The sequence below is a fragment of the Salmo salar genome, chromosome 01 (genome assembly GCF_965601325.2).
Source record: "Salmo salar chromosome 01, fSalSal1, whole genome shotgun sequence".
Classification (NCBI taxonomy): domain Eukaryota; kingdom Metazoa; phylum Chordata; class Actinopteri; order Salmoniformes; family Salmonidae; genus Salmo; species Salmo salar.
The window spans coordinates 140,185,716-140,210,000 of NC_138291.1; the positions used below are offsets into that span (position 1 = coordinate 140,185,716).

General features: G+C 43.3%; 1 protein-coding gene across 1 annotated transcript in view; it reads right to left on the minus strand.

Moving 5' to 3' along the window:
* LOC106562225 (A disintegrin and metalloproteinase with thrombospondin motifs 6) overlaps positions 1-24,285 on the minus strand; it is a 90,748-nt gene that overhangs the window by 16,741 nt on the left and 49,722 nt on the right. The window contains exons 15-19 of the mRNA XM_014127024.3: positions 10,812-10,914; positions 8,595-8,728; positions 6,557-6,680; positions 4,542-4,622; positions 2,732-2,895 (exon numbers count right to left, since the gene is read on the minus strand). Coding sequence (XP_013982499.1) covers positions 2,732-2,895; positions 4,542-4,622; positions 6,557-6,680; positions 8,595-8,728; positions 10,812-10,914 — 606 coding nt within the window. The remainder of the gene's footprint in view (positions 1-2,731; positions 2,896-4,541; positions 4,623-6,556; positions 6,681-8,594; positions 8,729-10,811; positions 10,915-24,285) is intronic.

Below are 24,285 nucleotides of genomic sequence, written 5' to 3' on the forward strand. Positions count from 1 at the left end.
TTTGGGCAGTCTTGATACAACATTTTGAACATAAATGCAATGGTTCGTTGGATCAGTCTAAAACGTTGCATATACACTGCTGTCATCTAATGGTCAAAATCTAAATTGCAGCTGGGCTGGAATAATACATTATTGCCTTTCTCTTGCATTTCAAAGATGATGGTATTATCTTTTACCAGATCTACTGTGTTAAATTCTCCTACATTCTTTTCACATTTCCACAAACTTCAAAGTGTTTCCTAAAAGTGTATCCCTTCCTAAAAACCCAACCTTATAGAACAATCCTTGGATAGCTTTTCAGAATTCACCAATAAATTGGTCCACATGGAAAACTAAAGGCACAGAATCTGTAAATGACTTGGTAACAGGAAATAAATGTATTTCCATGACAGAATTAAAAAGTAATTTTGGACTGACCAATATAGATAGTTTCGAATACATGCAATTTAAAAATTACATATCACAAAATGTATATTTCAATCTTTTGGACCTTAGAGCAACCTTGAGCAAATCTGATTTGAGTCGGAAAAGAATGTTCATATGATCGGGAAACTATACAAAACCTTGAAGAGAGCATACCCAACTGACAATCTCTTAGAAAAAAAATATAAACTTTAAAATAACTGATGTTGGCACAAGATGGAGGAAAGATTGGAGAGAACTAAATAATGTACGTTTAGAATGTATCACGCAAGAGACAAAATGCACATTCTACAGCACAACGGCAGAGTCATGTTTTAAGTGTAAAACTACAATGAGCAAAAATATAAACGCAACATGTAAAGTGTACCCATGTTTCATGAGCTGAAATTACACAGGTGCACCTTGTGCTGGGGACAATAAAAGTCCACTCTAAAATGTGCCGTTTTTTCACACAACACAATGGCACAGATGTCTCAAGTTTTGAGGGAGTGTGCAATTTGCATGCTGACTGCAGGAATGTCCAACAGAGCTGTTGCCAGAGAATTTAATGTTAATTTCTCTACCATAAGCTGCCTGGAACATCATTTTATAGAATTTGGCAGTATGTACAACCGCAGTCCACGTGCATGGCGTCATGTGGGCGAGCGCTTCGCTGATGTCACTGTAGTGAACAGAGTGCCCCATGGTGGCGGTGGGGTTATGGTATGGACAGGCATAAGCTACAGACAACGAACACAACTGCATTTTATCCATGGCAAATTGAATGCACAGAGATACCGTGACGAGATCCTGAGGCCTATTGTTGTGCCATTCCTCCGCCGCCATCACCTCATGTTTCAGCATGATAATGCACTGCCCCATGTCGCAAGGATCTGTACACAATTCCTGGAAGCTAAAAATTTCCCAGTTCTTCCATGGCCTGCATACTCACCAGACACGTACGACAGTGTGTTCCAGTTCCCGCCAATATCCAGAAACTTCACACAGCCATTGAAGAGGAGTGGGACATCATTCCACAGTCCACAATCAACAGTCTGATCAACTCTATATGATGGAAATGTGTTGCTCTGCATGAGGCAAATGGGGGTCACACCAGATACTGACTGGTTTTCTGATCCACGCCCCTACCTTTTTTTTTTAAGGTATCTGTGACCAACATATGCATATCTGTATTCCCAGTCATGTGAAATCCATAGATTACGGCCTAATGTTGCGTCTATATTTTTGCTCAGCATAATAATGACTCAATAATCCATGCTTTTTGGGAATGCTATAAACTGGCTGTCAGAAGTATTACAATGTAAACATACTTTTAATGCGTCTGTCTGCATATTTAAAGACAGGACATATGGGGGCGTAGTGAGATACCCGATGGGTTGAACGATTCTCTTCTCATCACTCATCTTGAAAAAAAACGTGTTTCTAAAAACGTGGAAATGTCAATCTGCCATCATTAACACAATGTAAAAATCAATATGATTTATTATTGAAATATAGAATAAGTCCCCAGTAAAGAGTTGTTACGTGTTCCTCTTACTGTACAGTACTGCAGCGGAGACTCTAATCATCCAACCAGCACTGTGTTTATGTTAGCGTATTTGATGCAGTATTTGATGCAAGGGAACATAGGAATGATGCAGTTTTCAGTTGCCACAACGGAATGGCCTGTGGTGGGATGGACAGCTCTGTTTATTCCTAACCCTAACCGGGTTAACCCCAGCCCTAATCCAGTGGGGCTATGGGGTCTGGTATTTCCAGTATTCAAGTCCAGGCAAAAGCCACTGCGGTCCTGAGGGCCATTGAGTGGGACGGCTTAAAGAAACACAAACACACACACACACAGACATCCAGGCATCACACCCACTTACACCCGTGCACATACACACACAGGTTTTCACAAGCCAGAACACGCTCGCAAACATAAACACACACGCTCACCAAAACACATGTCCATTTGCATTTGAATTGAGCCAGAAATGGCTTTTTCAATATCTACATTGCTGTATATACTGTAGTAAACCCCAAGCCAGCACAGTCTTACTGGCCTGAAGGTCAGCTAAGGTTTGCTGGGAGCAGCTGTTGTGCTTCATGTCGATTCAAACTGGTAACATCTGAAGGTTGTCTTTGTGAAATTCCCTTTTTCGTGGAATCCCCCCTCTCTCCACCCCCCAAACTGACTAAGGACACCCGGTGGGCTGAAAGACGCATGAAAAAGCCCTTTTTGTGTTTGATCCTCTTTCTGTGTCAAAGACAAACCTCCCCCCACATTGTTTACTCAACACACAACAAAACAGTCAAATGTGGTTACCATGACGACTAGGTTTTCCGTGGTGGCCCCCAGGGCCTCTAGTGACTCAGGTTCGTCAAGTGGTCTCTTGTAGTGGAACGCCGTCCCTGCGATGTCAAACTTCCTGGGCCAGTCGATGGTCCACGCTCCGTTGATGAAGTAGTCATCTCCCTCTGACTTCAATGCTACAGAAAGGCACCGATAGAAGAAGATTTCTAGTTGGCTTTGTACCCACAACACCGTGTTAGCCCACTGAGATAAAGCCTAGGTAGGAGGAATGCGCTGGTGTCGCTAAGACACATGTTCAGCTCTCGGGCAGGGTTGAGTGTAGTTCACTGAACACCCTACAGTTAAAATAGCAGCCTGTTAAAATGCTGACAAGAGTGGTGAGCCAAAGACTACCCAGGAACGGTAGCCAAGACAACAGGTGGTGGCAGTGTTTTGGTGTGATGTCATCACCATCATTCATCATCAACACCGTCGTCCTCTCCTGATGTCATTGGCAACTTTCTTTCCGCAACAGACACTGTGCAGCACTCAGGGCGAGCTCACACACACACACACACACACACACACACACACACACACACAGACACCACACACACACACCACACACACACACACACACACACACACACACACACACACACACACACACACACACACACAGAGAGACTCTCTCACAGAGACTCTCTCACTTTTCAGAGGGAAAGAGAAAACGCACACACACACACAACCACACACACTCTTCAGGTGAAAGCCTGGAAGAATCCCATGAATACCATTCCTGCCGGTCGTCAAAACAAAGGAGTCGTCTCCAAGCACAACACATCTCAAAATATCCATTTTCTCAGAGTTGAAACGGGGCCAAATTGAGGAGAAACGATCCAAACACTGTGTTCCCTCTCTCTATCTCTCTAGCTGATTCCTCATGCATATGCACTTTATTACAACAATACTTATTTGACTCCTCCTCTTTTGGGGGATAGCTTACAGAATGCAGTCTTTACTGTCACCTCATCTGCACATTCAAATAGTGAGCTCTCAGTCCGTCTCCACTGCTAAAGGCAGCCTCACACAACTTTGCCAAGACCAAATACTCCCACATCCTTTAGGGTCTGTCACACATTACTTGGAAGGGACATAGAGAGCGCCGTCTACACAATAGGACACAAAGTGACAATTGTTAAAACTTGTATCAAATAAAATAAATGTTGATATACAGATATTCTTCTATCCACTTGAATCCACGAGGGCCTCAGGGCTGTCACTGCAGTGTTGTAAATCTAACAACGCCTGATGTTTCAAAGCCTGATTTCAGTCCTCCATCGACAACCTGAGCTGTAAATTCACCACTCTGTCACACGGCTAACTCCCTAGTTAATGTCAAGCCCACGACAACAGCACTAAACGAAATGGGCTTGTTTGATTGTTTTGATTCTGACTGTCAGAGCTGTGAATGTTGTTCTGTTTTCGTCTGGAACGAAGAGGGAGAGACCGACGCTAAAGACTCCCACTGGACGCGCGCTGAATACTTTCTCTAATGTGGAAGCTGTTCATTTAGTGCCAGTTAAAAATACATTGTCTGCTCTCCTCTAGACTGAGAAAGCACTAGGTGATGCGGAAAACTGGATGTTTAAACCAAGAACTGAAGCCAACCGCTAATATGAAACAGGTTAATTTCAAACTGCTTCACATTACTGTTCACTAATTGTGTGGAGTTATGAACATAATGAACATTTTCAGATATATAGACTGTAAAGAAATACAGGATGATCAAAATAGTTAGAACGACGACCGTTACGTGTAGCGTTTGAAAGAGGTCACTTACCGATGTAGTTCTTGGACATGGCAATTTCTTGGATTTCTATGTGGACTGATCCCCTTGGTATCAGAACAACCTCCATGTAACCTGGTAGAGAAAAGAGCAACACCATTACAAACACAGCATTTAGATGCATTACTGGACATACCATAGTAGGAGAAAGTGCTTTTGTCTCTCTACAGACTAGTCTTGGACCCAGAGCCAGGATGAAGCCATATCACCACTCCGAGTCCTTCACCGGATGATGTAATTAATGCAAATATATTATATTTCCATTTATGTTTTGACAACATGTTTCTCAACTCCCAAAACCATACGCTTTATCATTGGGTGACAAAGGGCCCCCCCCCCACACACACACACACACACACACACACACACACCACACACACACACACACACACACACACACACACACACACACACACACACACACCACACCACACACCCACACACGCAGATTTCCATGAAAAATGAAGTGTTTGGCTTCAGTGCTCTGTTGGCCCTAGGACGGGGCTGCTCTGCCAAAAAGACAATACGTTCCTGAGTTTTTACCTTCTGCACGAGGATGTGTCTCCCGGAAAGTGCTTACAAACTTGTGGTGTTTGGCAGCTTTCAGAATGCACAGAGGAATGGGCTCTCTCTGAAATACATACTCTTCTCTACACACTGCTGTCTCCTCTACATTACACACTCCTCTTCTCTGATCCTCTCTTCTTTATACTGCTGTCTCCTCTACATTACACACTCCTCTTCTCTGATCCTCTCTTCTTTACACTGCTGTCTCCTCTACATTACACACTCCTCTTCTCTGATCCTCTCTTCTTTACACTGCTGTCTCCTCTACATTACACACTCCTCTTCTCTGATCCTCTCTTCTTTACACTGCTGTCTCCTCTACATTACACACCCCTCTTCTCTGATCCTCTCTTCTTTACACTGCTGTCTCCTCTACATTACACACCCCTCTTCTCTGATCCTCTCTTCTTTACACTGCTGTCTCCTCTACATTACACACTCCTCTTCTCTGATCCTCCCTTCTTTACACTGCTGTCTCCTCTACATGACACACTCCTCTTCTCTGATCCTCCCTTCTTTACACTGCTGTCTCCTCTACATTACACACCCCTCTTCTCTGATCCTCTCTTCTTTACACTGCTGTCTCCTCTACATTACACACTCCTCTTCTCTGATCCTCCCTTCTTTACACTGCTGTCTCCTCTACATTACACACCCCTCTTCTCTGATCCTCTCTTCTTTACACTGCTGTCTCCTCTACATTACACACTCCTCTTCTCTGATCCTCCCTTTTTTACACTGCTGTCTCCTCTACATTACACACTCCTCTTCTCTGATCCTCCCTTCTTTACACGTTACACATCCTTTTGTATCTCTACACTGAGTGTACAAAACATTGGGAACACCTGCTCTTTCCACAACCTAGAATGACCAGGTGAATCCAGGTGAAAGCTATGATCCCTTATTGATGTTACCTGTTAAATCCACTTAAAGGAGGATTTGTAAGCCTTGAGACAACTGAGACACGGAGTGGGCAAGACAAAAGATGTAAGTGCCTTTGAACAGTGTATGGTAGTAGGTGCCAGGCGCACCGGTTTGAGTGTGTCAAGAACTGCAACGCTGCAGGGTTTTTCACCCTCAACCGTTTCCCGTGTGTATCAACAATGGTCCACCACCGAAAGGACATCCTGCCAACTTGACACAACTGTGGGAATCATTGGTGTTAACATGGGCCAGCATCTCTGTGGAACGCTTTCGACACCTTGAAGAGTCCCGATGAACTGAGGCTGATCTGAGAGTAAAAGGGGGTGCAACTCAATATTAGGAAGGTGTTCCTAATATTTGGCCCTCTCAGTGTATATACTACTCTCCCACTACGTGTACTTGCTCAGAGGAGAGACCTCATGACCCTTCACCTTTTTCTTCAGTTTGTATGGAACTAAAACATTTGCACACCTGAAGTAAAGAGCCCTGTCAAGTTCTGTCCCCAGACTGGGTCTTACCTCCTCTGGGTAGGGAGTCATTGAACAGTCCCTCTGTGGCCTCACAGGTGCTGCCATCCCCTCCACACACCCGACAGCGGTCCTCCTTGGCGTCCGAACCCAGGATGTTGTCACAGCCTACGTGCTGAGAGAGGAGACAGGGTACCATGTTATATTACTTTAAGTATAACTTATACCATGGTAACAACACTGTTTAATAATACTATAGTAATACCATAGTAACACCATAGTAATACCATAGTAACACCATAGCAATACCACAGTGATACCATAGTAATAAAGAAAAGTGCTGAAGAAGTGACTTCAAGTCTGTGGAAGCTGCATGGAGCAGCAGTTTTACGTCAGTTAAAACGCTAACTCATGATTGGATAGTACCTGATTAACAACCGTAGAACGACAGGTGGACGAGAGGGCCAGACTGAACAGTCGCTGAACTGCCAGTCTCTTTTAGAGAGTTACGGTAAACTGAGTATTTCAGAGTTGTATAGACTCCTCTAAAATGTGATAGGGAGAATGTCACCTTAACGACAGGAGGGAAAAATACATTTATTCTCACACATCCCTCGCATTCACTCTCTCTCTCGCCCCCTCTCTCTCTCACTCTCTATTCTCTCCGTTCTCGCTCTCATTCTCTCTCTCTCTCTCCGTCCACAGTTCTCTGCTCTATCCCTATCTGTTTCTTCTCTCTTTCATTTTCTCGCTCTCCCTTTGTCTTTCTCCAACACGTGCACAGGCCTACATGAAGCATTTTGAGTATTTCTGAGCAGCCTCCAAGCAGACGGTGTTCCAGAGATTAATCACATCATGTCAGAGACTCTAGAAGACTCTAGAAGGCCAACTGCTGCTGAAATAAAAAGGCACATTGGACTGTGACTAGGAATGAACATGTCCCAGTGCTTTCTGGGAAGAAACCTCCAACACACACACACACACACACACACACACACACACACACACACACACACACACACACACACACACACACACACACACACACACACACACACACACACACACACACACACACACACACACACACACACACACACACACACACACACACCCTAACCCGATTGTACACATACTGTACACACACACAGAACAAAGACAGCAGTAGATGCCAGATCTCATTAATAAACACATTCTTTTCAGCTTTTTTCAACTCAAAAAAACTATTTTGAATGTAAATTCAAACCTTATTTTAAACAAACGCCCAGTGGTGAAATAAATGACAGTGTCTTTCCATTCAACTTCCACATTAATCTGGATAGCCAGTTTCCTGAGGAGAACTTCAAAACAATCCCAGACATGATCTGTTGAGCTGTGATAAGAGTCTAGATTAAAACCTCCGCCAGCCAACTCAATGAAAACCAACTGACTGAAACTCCACGTTTTGTTCTAACGCTACATTGTTCCATATTGGATAACGGTATTTCTTTGCTGTCTCTCAGTCACTTTTTTTTTTTTCTTCCCAGTCAGTCAGTATCATATAAACAAGGTCCCTTGAGATAAGAAGGAACACAAACACTGTGACTACAAACTGTACAAACTGGGTCACAGGCTGAGTTTTGTTTGTTTCCTGGTCACATGGTCAGGATCATTACATTAGGTTACAGTCATCCAGTTTATTAGCTTATCTATCACAATGTAATCAGGTCATAGCCATGGTACAGTGTTTCTCCTATGGGGGAGTCAGCACCATACTGGCTGGGTCCTGACTGGAAGCAGCGTGGGTCTGTTTGACTGGGGTGAGTCACAGCGTGGGAACAAGAAGCACTACTTTTATCTGGGGAAACTTACAGTAATTGAAACGACAACCTAAATATTACCACCACTACGTCACAAGAACACTTACCACACTCAAGACAGACAAACAGACACACACATACGCACGCACACACACACACACACATACGCACGCACGCACACACACACACACACACACACGCACACGCACACGCACACGCACACACGCACACACACACACACACACACACACAAAGACACACCTCTCTCTCTCTCTCTCTCTCTCTCTCACCTTGCACTCTCCATTGATGCAGATGTCCAGTGAGTCGGCCTGGCAGCGTGTTCCATCGATGACGGCTGGGGAGCGCTCGGTGTAGAAGTTATAGCCCTCCGCCAGACAGTTCAGAGCACACGGCTTCACACCACCTGGAACACACAGGAAAGAGGTCAGAAGGTTCAACATACTGGACAAACTTCCACAGGGCAGGGGTCTACTCATGTACACATAGTTATACATACAGTAGGGAGATATCAGACAAAACCTAATATATCCTAATAGTATCTGCCATTAAGCAGACGCTTTTACCCAAAGCGACTAATAGTATGCGAGCGTACATTTTACACATGGGTGGCATGACCCTTGGCATTGTGAGTGCCATGCTTTACCAACTGAGCCACATCGACCTCAAACTTAGAGACATTTCTCGGCTACACCCACCGGCCACAGACAGAACACTAAGGTTCAGTCATAACGATTACAGGTTCAAACACATTATAACACAAGTTCTATTTAAGCAATGAGGCACGAGGGGCTGTGGTATATGGCCTATATACCACAGCTAAGGGCTCTTCTTGAGCACGACGCAACACGGAGTGCTTGGATACAGACCTTAGCCGTGGTATATTGGCCATTTACCACAAACCCCAGAGGTGCCTTATTGCTATTATAAAATGGTTACCAACGTAATTAGAGCAGTAAAAATACATGTTTTGTCGTACTCGTGGTATACGGTCTGATATAGCATGGCTGTCAGCCAATCAGCATTCAGGACTCGCAACCGCCCAGTTTATAAATAACAGTTGATTCACATCATACCCATCATGTGTGCCATGATGAATGACATGACTATGAATACATCTATCTATAAGAAAATAATGCAGTTTAAAATATTGATTTTATTTGAAATCCCAGAAAACCTTTTGTGGTGCTAGTTGTGAGCCAGGAGTCCCAGGACATGAACCAAGGCCCTGTTCTCTGCTCTCCTCTAGAGTTTGTTGATAGTAATAAAGACTTCTATTAGTCATGCTTAGATCTGATCCTGGACCTGGGGCCTGACGTCACTTCAGTACTGACACTGGGAGAGGTAGCTGGGGCTGCCATGACACTCACACACACACACACAGTGACATCCACACTGAGGTTTTCTCCAATCTCTAAATGTAGGCTGACAGTCCAATAGATTTGTACCAGCTACAGGGGAGCTCATAGCGTTGACGAATGGGAGTTGTGTGATATCAGAGTTCAACTTTTAGCGCAACAGCCTGGGAGAGAGGACTAGACTGTGCTTTATGAGTTGTATGTGCGCGCGCGTGTGTGTGTGTGTGTGTGTGTGTGTGTGTGTGTGTGTGTGTGTGTGTGTGTGTGTGTGTGTGTGTGTGTGTGTGTGTGTGTGTGTGTGTGTGTGTGTGTGTGTGTGTGTATGTGTGCATGCATGTGTGTGTGTGTGTTTCTTTGTGAGTAACTTTCCACTGCGATCTCTAGTGAACATTAGAGAATACATACAGGTGTTGGATGTTAATTTGACCAGTATTGTCACAGCAAAATAATCCTGCAGCAACAGGATTTGAACGTTTCGTACATAATGTTGCTTGATTGGTGGTTAGGCTATTAGCTGGCCAAAATGAGGCTGCATGAAAAGTGCAATACTGTTAATATAATTAAGTGCGGTTTTTCAGTGAATTTATGTAAATCGTGAAGCTCATCTGCATTTCCTGCGGTGCAGGAAAATTCTCAGCAGCTAAAAAGTGATCAAATTAAGAGCATAGTAAGTCCTGGTACCAATCCATCAATTATAGCCCAGATAGTGATGAACCAGAATTCAAGCCTCAATGGACCCAAATCCCACCCCTCTCCCACTCCCACCCCTCCCACACTCCCACTCCCACCCCTCCCACCCCACTCCCACTCCCACTCCCACTCCCAAGTCTTCATTGAGGGCTAAAGAGTTGGAATGGCTGTCCAGAGGGCCATCAAACACAATGTGGGAATCCCAGGAATTCTGGGCCTATCAAACAGTCCTGCCTACTGTTGGTATTAGATGTGTACACAACACAGTCACAGAGAGAAGCCTTTAGACTGTCACTGAGGGCCAGAGTGGACCACAGGCTCTGGGAAGCTACTGTATGATGAAAGGTATCAAAGCGCCAAATAAACTACTACAAACGGGTGGAGAAAAACAGTGGAATGGACGGGAGCGATTGAAGGATTAATGCATTATTCCGATCTCACCTCCAGTGTAGGGCTTCCAGTTGTAGTATTTCCCACGGAACGGCATGCTGTCGAAGTCGGCACACTGCTTCACCCGGAAATCCCGGGATCCCGAAGGACATGCCTGGAAAACAGCGAATCAAAAACAACACATTAGAATGTTAGGGTAGTTAACAAAGCCTAGTTTAACTAACCTTAGTACAGTCTATTGCCTGTAAAGACCTTTTTCCTAAAACCGCTCTATTCTGGCCTGAGACAGTCTGTTATGTTATTATTTCTCTCATGCAGCAAACAATATGTTTTGTGTTTGGAACAACTGCTTTGTTTCCACTGTTGATTTGTGATGGATAATAGAACACTTATTTGAGTGGGTAATTAGAAACATCCACGCTGGGTCGGCCCTGTCTGGTACAGACTAGACTGGGGCTGTGCTGGGGCTGGGGTTAGGGCTGGGGATGGGGTTAGGACTGGGGTTAGGACTGGGGCTGTGCTGGGGTTGGGGTTAGGGCTGGGGTTAGGACTGGGGTTAGGGCTGGGGATGGGGTTAGGACTGGGGTTAGGGCTGGGGTTGGGGTTAGGACTGGGGTTAGGGCTGGGGTTGGGGTTAGGGCTGGGGATGGGGTTAGGACTGGGGTTAGGGCTGGGGTTGGGGTTAGGGCTGGGGGTGGGGTTAGGGCTGGGGATGGGGTTAGGACTGGGGTTAGGGCTGGGTTTGGGGTTAGGGCTGGGGTTAGGGCTGGGGTTGGGGTTAGGGCTGGGGTTAGGGCTGGGTTTGGGGTTAGGGCTGGGGTTAGGGCTGGGTTTGGGGTTAGGGCTGGGATTAGGGCTGGAGATGGGGTTAGGGTTGGAGATGGGGTTAGGGCTAGGGTTAGGGTTAGGGCTGGGATTAGGCCTGGGGTTAGGGCCTGGGGTTAGGGCTGGGGATGTCGTTAGGGCTGGGGATGGGGTTAGGGCTGGGCTGGCCTTGACTGGGGGCTGGGCCGGATCAACAGTGTTTGGTTCAGACTAGACTGGGGCGGGGGTAAGGTGCTGGGGTTGTGGCTGGGGTTAGCATTAGAGATGAGGCTGGAGCTAGGACTGGGACAGGTACTGGGGCCAGGGCCGGGGCCAGTGCTGGGGCTTGGGTTGGTGTTCTCTGCCTTGGAAGGCTTTCCAATTGGATCAGAGAAGAGGCAAAGACATTATTGTTGAAAACATTCTCTGTCTGAGAACTTTCTCTCTTGTCTCTCCAGATGAAATTGTGTGGCTAGTGATGTCCAGCCACCCGACAACCTTCCCACTAAACCCCATCCCCTCCTCCCTTCTGCAGAACATCTCTGGAGACCTTCTCCCATTCCTCACTTCCCTCATCAACTTATCCCTGACCACTGGCTGCCTCCCCTCTGACTTCAAGATGGTTCCCCTCCTCAAGAAACCAACACTCGACCCTTCTGACAGCGAAAACTACAGACGGTATCCCTTGTTTCTCTTCTTTCCAAAACAGTTGAGCGTGCGATCTCTGACCAAGTCTCTCGTTATCTCTCTCAGAACGATCTTCTTGACCCTAACCACTCAAGCTTTGTCACGGAGGCTCACCGCTCTTCCGAAGCTGACGCTCTCTTCTCTGTTCTCCTCCTCCTAGATCTTCAACACCGTGAACCATCAGATCCTCCTCTCCACCCTCCTCGGGCCTTGAGGTCTCAGGCTCTGGATTGCATCCTACCTGGCAGGTCCAGCTCAGCCCAGTCAAAACTCTTCTCTGTCCTGGCATCCCAACGGTGGAACCAGCTTCCCCCTAACGTCAGGACAGCGGCGTCCCTACCCATCTTCCAAAAACGTCTGAAACCCTACCTCTTTAAAGAGTATTGTAAATAAATCCCACGGCAACCTCCCCCCAACCCCAAAATGTAATTCAAATGTTTTAAAATGCGCTTGTTTTTGCCTACTACCACTGACTTTGCTGAGGGAACATAACAACTTCACTGAGGGAAAATGTACTTGTTCCGATTGTGATGCGTCGTGGTCTCACCTAGCTATCTTAAACAACTAGCTCTCACAGTCTTGAGTCAGATTTAGACGTTAAGCCATGTTTCTCAAAGGTCACATTTCAAAGTTGTTACAAAGGTCAAATTTGTGTTTAAGGTTAAGTTTAGGTATTAACTCTGAACGGTTAAGGTAAGGGTTAAGGTTTGGGATAGGTAAAAAAACGAAATCTCAAAAACAACTTTCTATCGCTGGATTCAAACTTGCAACCTTTAGAATCAGAGGCAGATGCTTACGCCCATCCGTAAACCCCGTCCACAACGCCCTAGAAAAACAGAGACTTACTTGAAGGTAACAATGCTAACTAATTGTAAGTCGCTCTGGAATAGAACGTCTGCTAAATAGCTCAAATGTCCATGTAAATGTATGTGTGTGCGTGTGTGCGTGTGCGAGGGCCAACAGCACTTTCCCTCAGGACAAATAAAGACTCTCAGTGACCTCAGGTCAAAGCAATATACTGTATTTCACAGGCTGAAAGTACAGCAGGATAAACAGGCCTGAACACACAAACACGCAGGCACACACGCACTACAGGCCTGAACCCAGCTGAAGGAAAGGGTGACTGACTTTCATTACTATTGAAGTAAGGGCCAATCCCCAGTCAGTTCCATCACGCAGCTCGGGTGAGAAAAGACAGACTGAAATACAGTACTAGGGTAAGATTAGTGTTTTAATCATTTGTGTGATGTTGATCGAGACAGCGCTTAGACAACTAGAGACTAGATCAAACACGGCCAATATGCACCGGGAACTATAAGAAGTATAGAACTGGAACTGGAAGGTATGGATCCAACCCTCTCAATCCCTCCTATCGTAAACCCCAGCCACTCTAGTGAACACAATGTCTGTGTCAGCCACTACAGAGGAACTCCCAGCAGGCCTCCCTCCCTCCATTGTTGTCCTGCTTCCCATTAAGAGGTGACATTTAATAGTACACATGCACAGATGACATTTAGAAGTGACATGTTGATATCCCTAACACAGTCCTGGTGGATTATGTGAACTGGCTACAGGGGACAGTGCCAGGGAGGGAGGGAGTCAGCATTATCTCATTGTTGTGAAAGAGAGAACAATTGAGTGCTGACCTCTGCTCAGCAGGGAACAATGACCAGGGCAGGAACCGCAGGCCATAGGGGGGGCTGGGAGTGTGTGTGTGTGTGTGTGTGTAAATGAATTAAGTCATAACACACACACTCACATACACACCACGCCGGTCAGCGCTGTGGGAGAGATTAGCCTTTAGCTCAGACCCCATGGCTAGCGGCTAGCAATCTCCTCTGATAGCCATGGGGTTAGTCTAGCGTGTCTGTATGTTATGACTTAATTCCTTTACACACACACTCCCAGTGTTTGACCTTCATTACTACAAGGCTTCATTTCCAGACCAGAGCTGTCAACGCCAGACTCGCTCTACACTCTCTGCTCTCTCTGAAATTACCATACGTGTTTGTGTGTGTGTGTGTGTGTGTGTGTGTGTGTGTGTGTGTGTGTGTGTGTGTGTGTGTGTGTGTGTGTGTGTGTGTGTGTGTGTGTGTGTGTGTGTGTGTGTGTGTGTGTGTGTGTGCGTGCGCGTGTGCGTGTAGGAGCTCTGTGGACGCACTACGGTCGGGGCAATGAAACGGTGGTCTGGGACGATGTTTGTTTTCCAAAGTAAACGTTCGATGCTTGCTCTCAACTGTTATTTTTAAGATTTGTGGTCGAGTATCCACAAGCCTCCTAACTGGCTCAATTTTCAGCTTCAGAAAAAAAGGCCCACCTTGAAATAGTTAGGAGGAGTGGGGTGCTGGGGGGGGTTGAGTGTGCAGCCATACACAATATTTGTTCAAAGTATTTTTTAGGACTAAAGTACGGTATTTGAATTAACTTTCATAGAATTTAAAGGAACATTTTGCATTGCGTTGTGTGTAACAATAAGATCTCACTGGGACGTTCAAACGTTGTTTCAACACAAACAAAACCTAAATTCACCAGGACAAAAGCATTTATTTGACCATTGTTTTCATCAAGCTAGCATCCTCAGTGCTCTCTGTTATCCCAAAACCACTCATGCGTTAAATCTTCCATCAATCAAAGTCAGTGATACTCCATTCAGTACCTTGACAGAGTCAGAGAGGCAGGTAATTGCCTTTAGTGAATGGCTGAGGTTTACTTTGCTCTTCCAAAAGGGAACAACAACTTAACCCTTTACAGGAGGACAAGCCTTCTTAGAACCAGCTTCCTCCTAGCAACCTTAAAAATAGTGGGATCCCAACAAACCAGGAACATTCCCAGAACATTAGCTAAGATTCCCATTAAGTTCTAAATAGGGTTTTATCTAACATTAGGATGATAACATCCCAAAACCAAACATAAAAAATGTTCTCCTAACATTCACTAAAATGGTGTGCACAACATCTGTAACAACCACAACCGAACATTCCCCAAAAGTTCTAACTAGGTTTTCAAGTAATGTAATAACACAATGTACCAGTAATCTTTTCCTAGCAAACCACAATTGGTTCTGTGCAAGTTCCAAGAACATTCGTTAGGTTGGGGTAAATGTTCTGAGAACACAAAAACTGTCCAGTTGTGCTGATGATTATACAGTGTTTGTATAAAACCTTTGCCTGCTGTTGCAAGAACGTTCCCAGAAGACATTTAGTTTGTTCTTTAAAGGTTTCCAGAATGTTTCATTAGGTTGTGGTAACAGTCTGGTGGGAACACTGTGGGGTCATCACAAAAGATATGTTACCAAAACCCCCCCAAAATTGTGCAGTTGTGTGGATGATTCTACAATGTTTATTTTAGGGTGCAAAAAACATTTACCAGATATTACAAGATCATTCCTCAAACAATTTTTGTCTGTTCTTTAAAGGTTCTCAAAATGTTTCATTAGGTTGTGGGAACAGTATGGTGGGAACATTGTGGGGACATCACAAAAGATATGTTCCCCAAAAAACAAAAACTGTCCAGTTGTGATGACATTCAGATAATGTTTGCACAAAATCAGTGTGCACAAAACATTCCTTGGATGTTGCAAGAATATTGACAAAACAGTCTTTCTGAGTTCTTGAAAGGTTCCCAGAACATTTCATTAGGCTGTGGGAACAGTGTGGGTACATTACAATAGATACAGGGCCTTCACAAAGTATTCACACCCCTTAATTAACCTTTTCCAAATTTTGTTGTGTTACAGATAGAAATTAAAATGAATTCATTTGAGATTTTGTGTCACTGGCCTACACACAATACCCATAATGTCAAAGTGGAATTATTAATTACAAATGAAAAGCTGAAAGGTCTTGAGTCAATAATTATTCAAGTAAAGAACAAGATGGACCACACACACTGTTAAAGCTCCCAATTCACCCAACGGATCTGCGTCAGGTTTAGGATTGAAACGTAAATAAAGCGGTGAATTGGGAGCTTTTACAGTGTGTGGTCCTTCTTGTTCCATCCTAGTGTTCTTCATTAGCCCAGCACCTATGTTTTTAAGGATGTGCATATGACCACAAACTTTTCAAGAAGTATTCAACCCATTTGTTATGGCAAGCCTAAGTAAGTTCAGGAGTAAAAATTTGCTTAACAAGTCACATATTAAGTTGCATGGACTACACGGTGTGCAATAATAGTGCTTACCATGATTTTTTAAGGACTATCTCATCTCTGTACCCAACATAGGGCTGTTACAGTGACCGTATTATCGCCACACCGGTGTTCACGAGTCATGAAGGCAGTCCACATGACCACATGACTGTTTAGTCACAGTAATTAGGCTTCTCCAAGCTCTGATGCTGCTGATGGTCATTAGTAGCCTACCAAACTTGCTATCTGCCTGGTACTCAGCACTCTATTGTCCCTCTAATCACTCTGACATCAATGCAAATATATTCGCAAATCTAACCAAACACTTCAGGAGAGCCCATGAGCTCATGTTGCACAACGTTTCTATAGGCTATGCAATTGCGTGCGAAAAAAGAGTGATGGCTTCTATTAAAAAGAGGAGGATCCAATCAGCTTTCTATAGGCTAGGCCTACTATATTTATTTCTCAACTTTCCTAATATTAAGCACATTGCTTTTCTTTACAACAAGAGTATAGCCTACCTGGCATGAAAATGGAGATACTAAATGTGGTTATGTTAATTAACGGTCAATTACCGTGAGACCGACAATCACCGGCTGACAAAATGTTGTGACCGCCACAGCCCTAACCCCACACATACAATTATCTGTAAGGTCCATCAAGCGGTGAATTTCAAACACAGATTCAACCTTAAAGACATTTACATTACATTTAAGTCATTTAGCAGACGCTCTTATCCAGAGCGACTTACAAAAAAGACCAGGGAGGTTTACAATGCTTCACAAAGAAGGGCATCTATTGGTAGTAGGCTTGGGCGGTATACCGTATACCGGCGTATTTGGAAATAGCCAGGGAAGGATTTTTCAATTCCGTCAATACCGTTGAAACTATTTCTTTGAATTTCTTCCTATACATTTTAATATTTGTAGCTATATTGCAAGTAAATACCCACATTCAACTTGTGCAAGGAGATGAAGCAGATTGCGTTCTTATTTCACCTGTCACATTATATAAAGCTTACTTAGTTCCCCAGCACAGTCGCATATTTGTTTGTAAATAGCACAACAGGAGAAAGCGTGAGCAGGTGAGTCCAGCTGTGTATTGACAGGGGTCACGTTTTATAGTAAAAGTCAACAGTGTTCTTCTTTCCTTTAATAGAGTGATCAAGGCTAGGCAACTATAGTTTTCCTTTCCAGAAAATACATCAGAGCAACACATTCGACATAAAATAGCTTCATTTTCATGAGATGACAGCAGAAGTGGGCAGCGCACAATTGGCCCAGCGTCGTCCGGGTTAGGGTTTGGCCGGGGTAGGCCGTTCATTGTAAATAAGAATTTGTTCTTAACTGACTTGCAATAGGTAAATAAAGGTTAAATAAAATAAAATGCAATGCTATTTGGCTGGCAGCTGCACAAGTAAATGAGCTCACAATGAAAAAGCAAGATCTTTTTTGTAAAAAAACTATGCATGGCCATGATATTTCTAATGTTTAGGCCTGTCATAGAAAGAATGTAGCCAGCTACATGTCCTAATGTTTTGCTTAAAGTTCATCTTGCATTTTACCTGAGAAAAATAGTCTGGCTACACCAAGTAAGGTATCGGAGAAAATAAGTTACACATCAGTCGGAGCGCTGTCTGCAGATATAAATGTCCCTTCGTGAATTCTCATCCAAGTTTAGAAGTGGAAACTGAAGCACAAAATGAGTCTAATGCCGAGCAGAACTTACAAAAATAAGCATTTTAGATTTGTGTTTACAAAACACAACAAGATATTTTTTAGGAGTTTTATCTTTTTCGACCTGCTGTGAAAAACGCAGAATTATGCGTTATTAACAAGACCCTTAGTTTAACTTGCTATCTAAGTAAGTGGCTGAATTAATAAGGTGACGGGGCAGCATATTATGTTTGAATTCTGCCCATGTTTGAGAAGGCAAAGCCCTTTGGATGAGTTATTTGTACAGCTGCCACTGCTATCTTGATTTCCTTGCGTTTTTTCTCCTCTCCATTCTCAGTCCGTTTGCTCCTCCCCCCTATTCTCCCAGCAGAGCAGGCAGGCAGGCCAGTTGCCCTAGCAACTCCCGACTCGACAGTTCACAGAGCCGCATGCGTCAAAACATTGTTCATTTGCACAATGTCTCTCTTCACATTCGCTTGTAAATGTCCAAACTCACCAAAAAAACATTCAGTAGCTCCTACCTATGTATAACTTTATGAGCTGGATTGCAATTAATTTATTTTCATTTGCACTTGTTAGCATATTTAGCTAGCAACCTCCATGCAAATTCGCTATTACTTGTTTTGTTAGCATTCTGGTAATAGACTCCCAATGGTAATTTTTTTTGCATTTTTTTTGGCGCCTACTTGTGTATTAAACTGGTAATATTGTAAATCCTGAGGTGAGAGAAGGACGCTATGACAATATGAAAATCTGGATACGGCCCACCCTAATTGGTAGATGGGTAAAAATGAAAAAAGCAGACATTGAATATCTCTTTGAGCATGGTGATGTTATTAATTACACTTTGGAATGGTGTATCAATACACCCAGTCACTACAAAGACACAGGCGTCCTTCCTAACTCAGTCGCCGGAGTGGAAGGAAACCACTCAGGGATTTCACAATGAGGCCAATCAGTGGTGACTTTAATACAGTTACAGAGTTTAATGGCTATGATAGAAGATAACTGAGGATGGCTCAGCAATATTGTAGTTACTCCACAATACTAACCTAAATGACAGAGTGAAAAGAAAGAAGCCGGTACAGAATACAAATATTCCAAAACATGCATCCTGTTTGTAAAATTGCAAAAAATGTGGCAAAGAAATTAACTTTAGGTCCTGAATACAAAGTGTTATGTTTGGTGGCAAATTGCTTACCAAGACGACAGAATGTTCCTGAGTGGCCTAGTTACAGTTTTGACTTAAATCAGCTTGAAAATCTATGGCAAGACATGAAAATGGCTGTCTAGCAATGACCAACAACCAACTTGACAGAGCTTGAAGAATTTTAAAAGAATAATGGGCAAATATTGTACATTCCAGGTGTGCAAAGCTCTTAGAGACTTATCCAGAAAGACTCACAGCTGTAATCGCTGCCAAAGGTGATTCTAACAGGTATTGACTCAGGGGTGTGAATACTTACGTAAATGAGATATTTCTATATTTCATCTTCAATACATTTGCAAAACTTTCTAAAAACATGTTTTCACTTTGTCATTATGGGGTATTTTGTGAAGATGTGTGAGATAAAATTTTTAAAAAAAAATGAATTCAGGCTGTAACACAACAAAATGTGGAATAAGTCAAGGGTTATGAATACTTTCTGAAAGTACTGTAGGTTCCCAAAAACACAAAATATGCTCAATTGTGATGACATTCATACAATGTTTACAAGTTAGGTTGCACAGGACATTCCCTTAATGTTGTAAGAATGCTGACAGAACACCTGGTCTAAGTTCTTTAAAGGTTCCCCAGAACATTTCATTAAGTTATGGGAATTGTCTGGGATGTTGCAAGAATATTCTTGTGATATTCACAAAGGTTCTCAAGAACATTTAGAAAATGTTAAATTTAAGTTTTACCTAATATTACCACAACCTCAGCATCCAAATGTGTAGTTCCTTAAAGTAGATTGGAATACGTCCCCATTATTTCCTCTCCATATTTAAATGAAATTCACATCTGAGGACGATATTGTAGGCACACTAAAAGGTGATATGAACACACAGCATTTTCATTTAATTCATAGGACTTCTGAACAGCATTTAATCATACAAACACAACAATATGTTTTACAATTCACATGTTGACAATCTGCACATGTAGGGTTTGAACCTGCAACTTTTGGTTCCCAAGCCAGGCCCTTTATCCTTCATGCCACCAGGAAAGCTCTCGTACATCTTCTCTTTTTAGTATATAGCCATGACTGTACGGTCAATCAGGAATTCCATGCTTCATTTTAAGCCTTCTTAGACATAACCTACCCAGGGGAATACTGGTAACTGAGTTATTCGCCGTCACTTCACCCATCCTCTTTATATGCTGGGTACTTCTGGGCCCATTTTTACAAGGTATCCCAAGACTATGAGTGCTGATCTAGGATCACTTTTTCCATTCAGATCATGAAAAATAAGACGGGGGACGGGGACCATATCAAGCGTCTCAAAGTAGGAATTATATCAGGTGCGTTTATTTTAACAGTACATTTTTAGACTGTATAGCATTTTTTACAGTTAGTCTAAATTCTGGATTTCTGACTGGATTTCTACATCTGGACGAAATAAAGACATCCTCTCTTGTAGTACAATATATCTGAGGCTCAATTTCAAAAGAAACATGCTACCGAAGGGGTTCGTAACGTTTCAGCCGACTCTGTGCCCTGAACGAGTACCTGAAGAAACTTTGCAACGACAGGGATATCTCTTTTTGTGACAACTTTGATTTGCTGTGGGAGCAACCAGCACTTTTTAGAAGAGACGGGATTCACCCTAACCGCAGGGGTTCCAGGATTATTTCCAGAAACATCGCAAACGGTTTTAGAGACTGACGGACAGGGTTTGGTAGTGGTCCAGTTTTCCCTGTCAGAATAAGCAAAAGAGGACTTGGAAACCATATCAACTCCTGTACAAATGGCACTATGGTTATTGTGAGTAACCTCATTTATGTTCCTTTAACTCCGCCTTCTAGTGAGTTTACACAAACTGTTATCTCCGACCATTCTGATAGATTGGAGACTGTAAGAAAACTTGGTTGTAATAATTTGGTTGTTATTTCATTGGTTACCTTGAGGCAGATCCCCCAGGGGCAGAGTGGCCCACACTCATTGAATATGGCGCTTTTAAATGTTAGAGCAATCACAAGTAAAACCTTTCTCGTGAATGACCTCATTAGTGAGCGCAAAGTTGATTGCATGTTTCTCACTGAAACATAGCTGTCATCAGACTGTAGTGCTGATCTTATTGAAGCCTCCCCCTCAGACTACAGCTTTTCATACTCTATCAGAAAAGGGAAAAATGTGGGGGGACAGCCTCTATTTTTACTAATGCTCTCAGCTGTAAGGACAATTGGTTTGGCGACTTTACAGGGTCTTTGAGCATCATGCTATACTGTTTAAAAGTCAGCCACCAGTGCTGGCCATAACCCTGTATAGGCTATTGGCTATTGTCCTTGAAAACTGTGATAAAATCATTGTGTTGGGCGATTTTAATATTCATGTTGACATAGAGACTGACTCCAAGGCCAATGGATTTATGAATCTTTTGAGCTCTATGGACTTTATCCAACATGTCACTGGGCACACCCATAACCACGGCCATACTCGGGACCTAGTTATTACCAAGGGGCTTGCTATTGACACATCTTCTGTTATTGATGTTGCTTTATCTGATCACCACTGTGTATTTTTTACTACCTTGTTGCCCTTAGCACCGGGTAATACTGAACACATTATTAAGAAACGCTATCTTACCTCTGAAGTTGCTCCAGATTTTATTGAGTGTATGAACAATACTCCACCACGTATTCTGCCTTCCTCTTGTGATGATTTAGTTGATAACTTTAATAGCAAATGAAGGGCAACCATTGATGCCATAGCTTCAGTGAGGTTTAGAAAGGTCACATCCAAACAGAGAGGCCCTTGGATGAGTGAGGACGCATATAAATTAAAGAGAAATTGCTGAAAGGCAGAGCTGAAGCGGAGAAAGTCAAAGTTGAACGTCCATTTTGATATTCTGAGAGAGCAACTTGGCATATATAACAAGGCAATTATGAATGCCAGACGGACTCATTTTTCTAACTTGATCATTAATAATCAGAATAATTAGACAGTGCTCTTCTCGACCATTGATGGCCTGATAAATCCTACCCCCGCAAACCTATGTGAACTTTCCTCCACATCTAAATGCGATGAGTTTGCTGCATATTTCAGAGATAAGATAACCAACATTAGGCTGGATATCAGTCAAGAAGACCTGATGAGAAGGAGGTTTGATGATATGTGCCCTAGGCTACCACACAAAGGCACTATGGAGTTATTTTCCCTGGTTGACACAGACATGCTGAGAAAAGTGATATCACAACTTAAGCCTTCTACCTGCCTTCTCGATCCTATCCACATGACCTTCTTCAAAACAGTTTTTAATTGCATATCTGAAGAAGTGCAAGTTATTGTTAATCACTCCCTGTTCACAGGCATTTTGCCCACTGCACTAAAAACTGGTACGGTGAAACCCCTTCTGAAGAAAAGTGATCTAGATTGTTCAGCTCTTAGCAATTTTCGGCCCATCTCCAACCTTTCGTTCTTAAGCAAAATTCTGGAGAGATTGGTGTTCAAACAGCTAAACTATTATAAGTGCCAACTGTACTTTTGAAAAATTCCAATCTGGTTTTCGTGCCCACTACAGCACAGAGACAGCCTTAGTTAAAGTGGTAAATGATCTTAGAGCCAACACAGATGCCAAACAGCTCTCTGTCGTTGTACTCTTAGATTTAAGTGCTGCATTCGACACTGTTGACATCAATGTCCTTCTGGACAGACTGAAGAGATTGGTTGGCCTCTCCGGTCCAGTTCTAAAGTGTTTAAGGACCTATTTCACCGATCGAGAGTTTTTTGTCACCCTTGGTGAACATAACTCAGAGGAAATACATATCACATGTGGCATTGCACAACGTTCGATTTTGGGTCTGGTACTGTTCAGTTTATATACAGTACCAGTCAAACGTTTGGACACACCTACTCATTCAACGGTTTTTTCTTTATTTTTACCATTTTATACATTGTAGAATAACAGTGAAGACATCAAAACTATGAAAGAACGCATATGGAATCATGTAGTAACCATTTGAGATTCTTCAAAGTAGCCACCCTTTACCTTGATGACAGCTTTGCACACTCTTGGCATTCTCTCAACCAGCTTCCTGAGGTAGTCACCTGGAATGCATTTCAATTAACAGGTGTGCCTTGTTAAAAGTACATTTGTGGAATTTCTTTCCTTCTTAATGCGTTTGAGCAAATCAGTTGTGTTGTGACAAGGCAGGGGTGGTATACAGAAGATAACCCTATTTGGTAAAAGACCAAGTCCATATTATGGCAAGAACAGCTCAAATAATTAAAGAGAACCAACAGTCCATCATTACTTTAAGTCATGAAGGTCAGTCAATCTGGAAAATGTCAAGAACTTTGAACGTTTCTTCAAGTGCAGTCTCAAAAACCATCAAGCGCTATGAGGACCACCACAGGAAAGGAAGACCCAGAGTTCAGACAAGACCGTGTGAATCAGGCCTTCATGGTTGAATTGCTGCAAAGAAACCACTACTAAAGGACACCAATAAGAAGAAGAGACTTTCTTGGGCCAAGAAACATGAGCAATGGACATTAGACCAGTGGAAATCTGTCTTTAGTGTGATGAGTCCAAATTTGAGATTTTTGTTCCAACCACCGTGTCTTTGTGAGACGCATAATAGGCAAACGGATGATCTCCGCATGTGTGGTTCCCACCGTGAAGCATGGAGGAGGTGTGATGGTGTGGGGGTGCTTTGCTGGTGACACTGTCTGTGATTTATTCAAGGCACACTTAACCAGCATGTCTACCACAGCATTCTGCAGTGATACGCCATCCAATCTGGTTTGCGCTTAGTGGCACTATCATTTGTTTTTCAACAGGACAATGACCCAACACACCTCCAAGCTGTGTAAGGGCTATTTGACCAAGAAGGAGAGTGATGGAGCGCTACATCAGATGACCTGGCCTCCACAATCACCCGACCTCAACCCAATTGAGATGGTTTGGGAAGAGTACAACCGCAGAGTGAAGGACAAGCAGTCAACAAGTGCTCAGCATATGTGGGAACTCCTTCAAGACTGTTGGAAAAACATTCCAGGTGAAGCTGTTTGAGAGAATGCCAAGAGTGT